The 5,226-nt window shown below is 39.0% G+C and overlaps 1 protein-coding gene across 2 annotated transcripts in view; it reads left to right on the forward strand.

Annotated features, from left to right (window-relative positions):
* Positions 1 to 1,155: 1,155 nt before the first annotated feature.
* The window catches only part of MYH10 (myosin, heavy chain 10, non-muscle), an 83,861-nt gene continuing 79,790 nt past the window's right edge, over positions 1,156 to 5,226 (forward strand). For both annotated transcript variants that reach the window (XM_008565465.1, XM_008565466.1), the window contains exons 1-2: positions 1,156 to 1,196; positions 1,302 to 1,677. In XM_008565465.1, coding sequence (XP_008563687.1) covers positions 1,192 to 1,196; positions 1,302 to 1,677 — 381 coding nt within the window. In that variant the 5' untranslated portion in view covers positions 1,156 to 1,191. The remainder of the gene's footprint in view (positions 1,197 to 1,301; positions 1,678 to 5,226) is intronic.

The raw sequence follows: 5,226 nt of genomic DNA on the forward strand, positions 1-5,226 counted from the left end.
GCAAAAATGTTTAAGATGATATTGGATTCCAAAAAGATATTATCAGGCAGGAATGATAAATCACATCAGAAAAGTAAATGATGAATGTAAAATCCTTTCATTTGATCCAAAAAGCCAATTGCACAAATATCGGAGGAGATGTAGCTTGGCAGCAACATGTACAGAGCTTTTGCTGGTAGCTTCTTATGCTCCAACGGTAAATGAGTTCTAAATAAACCAGTTAGGACTTTAGATACATTAACTATAAAACTCACAGAACAGTACTTTCCTTAACGTGGCCAAGGCTGTTAACAGTTTCTTTTTCTTCTGCACTGGTCAGACCATATCTGGAATATTATGTTTGCTTCTGGGACAAACTCTAAAGGGAAGACATAATCACATTCAAGTCTGTTCAGAGGCAAGAGGACAGGGTAGTACAATGAATGGAGTGCTGATGAGGAGACAGGGGGAGTAGGAGCAGCTGCGGATGGGGGTGGAGGTCTGAATAGCTACCACAACATACTGGACATGCTGTAGGGTGAAACCAAGTTATGCTTGTCTTATGCGGCCCCATTTAATCACGTTAAGATCACTCAGAGCCATAGAGAAGCTGTGGGGGGACTGATTTGGGATATTCATAAGGAAGCATTTCGAGTCTGTTGTCTGAAAGTAGAATGGCAGGCATGTTTTAGACCTGATTCTTTACTCTTCTGGCAGTCCTCATGTGTGTTTGTAGCTGTATCCTGTGCGCACACTAATTCCAGTCTCACTCCATGGACCTTTCATTATGCATCTTTCTTTTCTTTCTCATTTCCCTTCTTAACTCCCTGTTTAATTTGTGGTGGTGGGTGAAAGAGATAAAGAGAAAAAAAGGTCAACCTGGAACTTTGCTTTTTTCTTCCACCTGTTTTTCAGCCCTGTGTAACTGAGGGCAAATCTTGAGTGGTCATCAGATAACCAGAGTCATAATTTGTGGTCATCCCTGAAATTTACCTTGGAAACTTGGTTAGTATGGCTAAAGAGAAAAAAAGGTCAACCTGGAACTTTGCTTTTTTCTTCCACCTGTTTTTCAGCCCTGTGTAACTGAGGGCAAATCTTGAGTGGTCATCAGACAACCAGAGTCATAATTTGTGGTCATCCCTGAAATTTACCTTGGAAACTTGGTTAGTATGGCTGTGAAGAGGAATATGCTAACTCCTTAACTCAAAGTTTATGCTGTATGTTTACCAAAGGTTTTGTTTGAACTTTCTTAGAAAAGTAAAACTTGTAAATTATTTTGTATTTCTCAAACATCTGACTCTGCCCTCCTCCTCTTCTCTTAGAAGCGATTGTTCTTGGATCCTTCTGTTTACAATGGCGCAGAGAACTGGACTTGAGGATCCAGAGAGGTATCTCTTTGTGGACAGGGCTGTCATCTACAACCCTGCCACTCAAGCTGATTGGACGGCTAAAAAGCTAGTGTGGATTCCATCAGAACGCCATGGTTTTGAAGCAGCTAGTATCAAAGAAGAACGGGGAGATGAAGTTATGGTGGAGCTGGCAGAGAATGGAAAGAAAGCAATGGTCAACAAAGATGATATTCAGAAGATGAACCCACCTAAGTTTTCCAAGGTGGAGGATATGGCAGAATTGACATGCTTGAATGAAGCTTCTGTTTTACATAATCTGAAGGATCGCTACTATTCAGGACTTATCTATGTAAGTATTTCTTCTAAATAATCATGTGAAGTCTTAACTGGGAATTAATGTAAATCACACATCTCATTCTAATCAAATGAGAATGTAGAATACCCACATTATCCTTTTAACATTACTGTTTCTATTAAAGATAAAAAGATTGTCTCTTACTTACCCAAGTTTTGTTTTACTTTAAATCTTAACACGCTAAGTTTAAATAATCCAATCTGTATTTAAATATAATAAATAGTATTCGAAGACTTACAGAGTGGCACTCTAGAGCATGATAAGGTGGGAGGAAGCATGTGGCAGAAAGACCAGGGAGTGTAATAGGAGTTGCATTAATAGGAGGATACAGACAACAAAATGGTAGAAATCAGGTGCATATCCAAGAATAAAAAGTGGAGGGGGCCACAAGCTTGGAAGTTTCAGTGAAGACCAAGAACAGCTTCATTGGGGAATGAAGGTGAAAGCTGAGGTTTTTAGGAGGAAGCAGTTCAGGGTGAGATTGAGGCTGGGGTTGTTCTGTGGTTAGCAGCTGGCACATATGTTGCAGTCAGTGACTAAGAAGTTGTTATTGAAAATAATGACGGATAAGGTAGAGAGGAAAAATGCAAGCCAGATACTGAAAAAAATCTAGAATGACAAAAAAGGTTTGGGGGATAGTAGACAGAGGTGGAAATGATTTGAAGGAGTCGGCATAGATAGGACTTAGACTGAAAATGAAGAGAAGTGGAGAGAGAAGTTGGCCAAGTAATAGTCTGAGATTGGAAAAGGATGGTTGAGTTTTATGCAAGGAGTATGCTACTGAAGCTTATGAATAATTCAGAACTTCAATAAATCAGGACTTTTCCTCTTAGGAATTCGTTTATTTAAGGAATATTTACTGAGCATTTACTGTGTTCTAGGTGCTGGGGATAGTGTGTTGAATAGGACAGGCCGGGTCCCCGCCTTCATGATAAGTCCTATAAGGAAATGAAACAGGGCTATGGGATAGAGTCAGTAGGAGAATGGCTTTCCACAGTGGGCCAGTGAAGGGCCCTTTGAGAAGGAGGCATTTGAGCTGGAATCTAGCTGATAGGAGGAGCTAGCCATGGGAAAAGCTGAGAAACGAACGGTTCATTAATGACCTTTGCCAGAATAGTTTCAATCAAGTGTGATGGTCTCCCTTATTTTTTTCCCCTGTGAAGTAGGATACAAAGTAAGAGTAAGAGGAAGGAAGGTTGGGAAGGTGGTTTGAGGAGAATGGAAAAGGCTTGGAAAAAAGGAAAAGCCAGGTACGAGAAGACAACTGGAAAGCAGCATTGAGAATCCAGCTGAGAAGGAATGCCCATGTGTAAGGCGATCTCGCTTTTGTCTGGCTGTGTGATTTTGCCAGACTAGATTGCTCCAGGTCTGTGAGGGCAGGGGAATGTTGTCCCTCCATTGCTAGTCCAGCAAGAGGTAATTCAGTGGTTGTGTCTGGAGTCCAGGCTCATAGAAATGGAAGTCTGAGCAAGAGGGGACTGATGGATCAAGGGCTGGTGGTTTTGATGGTGTTGAAGAACAGGGTTAATGGGAGTGAGGGAGTGAGAAAACTGGAAAATTAAGAGATTGTGGTCAGATTGAAATGTCAACAGCTAAGATTTGAGAGATGGATCAGTTTTGGGTGAAGCCCAGTGCAGCGAATTGTGAAGGACCAGAAGTGTAGCGGCACAACCAAACAGTTGTGCAGACCTGGAACGTGGGAAAGAGTGAGCTGTTTCTCAGCCAGAGTCTTCAGCTTCATTCCCCACATTGGACATTGTAGATAGCAGCAAGCAGGAGAGAGAAGGAGATAAATAGAAAAGATACTGTGATTGTAAACGAGAAGGAGTGAAAGAAAGGACTGTTTATTTGCAGTCATTCCCCATGATAATTCTGAGATTTTGCAGGTAACTTTTACTGAGTTTGTTTGATTTTTTCCAACTGAGCTCAGGTACAACCTGAGTGAATTTCTGAGTTCATTTGCAAAGCACATCGTCCATGGTATTTACAGGAGAATCTGAGTTTTTCTCAGAGTATTAAGGTCACTACAGAGGTTGGAGTTTGGAAAGATCATTTCTTCAATCAGTCAGGTGGAGAAAGGGTTCCTACCTAAGATTCTAGTCAGAGAGCACTTGACTCTGAAGAAGTCTTGTTAAGTAACAGAATGGGGCTGGGGAGAGCCACAGTTGCTAGCATTGTGAACGGTATGTACTGCGCTTTGGAGTTGGATAAGATGTAACATCAGTTTGTTGAAACAAGTTAGGTTGCTAACAGGTTATGTTATGTTCTTCTTTCCTTATATTTTCCTTAGATTTATTCTGTCTGACCTCTAAACACTCTAAGTAAATTAAATGACCTGAGAGTCATTAGTTTTCATCTTCTTTCCTAATAAAACCATTCATAGCTGCAAACATCTCCCTAATACTGTTTGCTTACCTCACGGGTTCCCATATGTAGTATTTCTATTATTCAGTTCTAAATATTTTGCAATATCTATTATGATTTCTTCTTTAACCCATGAACCATTTAAAAGTGTACTTTTAAAATTTCCAAATGTTGGTTATTAAAAGTTGTCTTTTTATTATTGATTTTTAAGGTAATTGCATCCCAAAGAATATTGTCCATGTAATATTGTTCCTTGTTTTTGTTGAAACTTGCTTTGTGTAGTACATTGTCAGTTTTTATGAGTGTTCTATATGGATTTTCAAAGAATGGTTATACTGTTATTGTTGGGTGTAGGCTTCTATATATATGGCTATGAGATTAAACTTTTTAACTATGTTCTTTAAATCTTCTAAGTCTTACTAATTTTTATCTGCTTGATCTATCAGTTACTGAGAGAAGTGTGTTAGAATCTTCCAGTGTGTTTTATCAACTAAGTATGCCTCGCTAAACAATATAGTTTAGTTTTGCCTGTTTTTAAATTTTTATATGAATGAATCTTATAGTATATAACCTTTTGAGTGTGTGTTTTTTCTCTCTCAGAATTATATTTTTAAGATAATTCAGTAGTTCTCAATGTGTGAGCTATGGACACCCCCTAGGGTTGGTATATAACCTTTTGAGTGTGTGTTTTTTCTCTCTCAGCATTATATTTTTAAGATAATTCAGTAGTTCTCAATGTGTGAGCTATGGACACCCCTCAGAATTATATTTTTAAGATAATTCAGTAGTTCTCAATGTGTGAGCTATGGACACCCCCTAGGGTTTCCCTAAGACCCTTTCAGGGGTTCTATGAGGTCAAAACTGTTTTTGTAATAATAGGAAAATGTTATTTGCCCTTTTCACTGTTGACGTTTGTACTCATGGAACAAAAGCAATGATGAATAAAATTCCTGACACCTTATCATGAATAAAGGCGGGGCCCCAAACTGTACTAGTAATCACTTTATTCTTCACTGTCACTTATTGGCAGTTAAAAATTTTTCACTGTTGACGTTTGTACTCATGGAACAAAAGCAATGATGAATAAAATTCCTGACACCTTATCATGAATAAAGGCAGGGGCCCCAAACTGTACTAGTAATCACTTTATTCTTCACTGTCACTTATTGGCAGTTAAAA

The sequence above is a fragment of the Galeopterus variegatus genome, unplaced genomic scaffold (genome assembly GCF_000696425.1).
Source record: "Galeopterus variegatus unplaced genomic scaffold, G_variegatus-3.0.2 Scaffold199, whole genome shotgun sequence".
Lineage (NCBI taxonomy): Eukaryota > Metazoa > Chordata > Mammalia > Dermoptera > Cynocephalidae > Galeopterus > Galeopterus variegatus.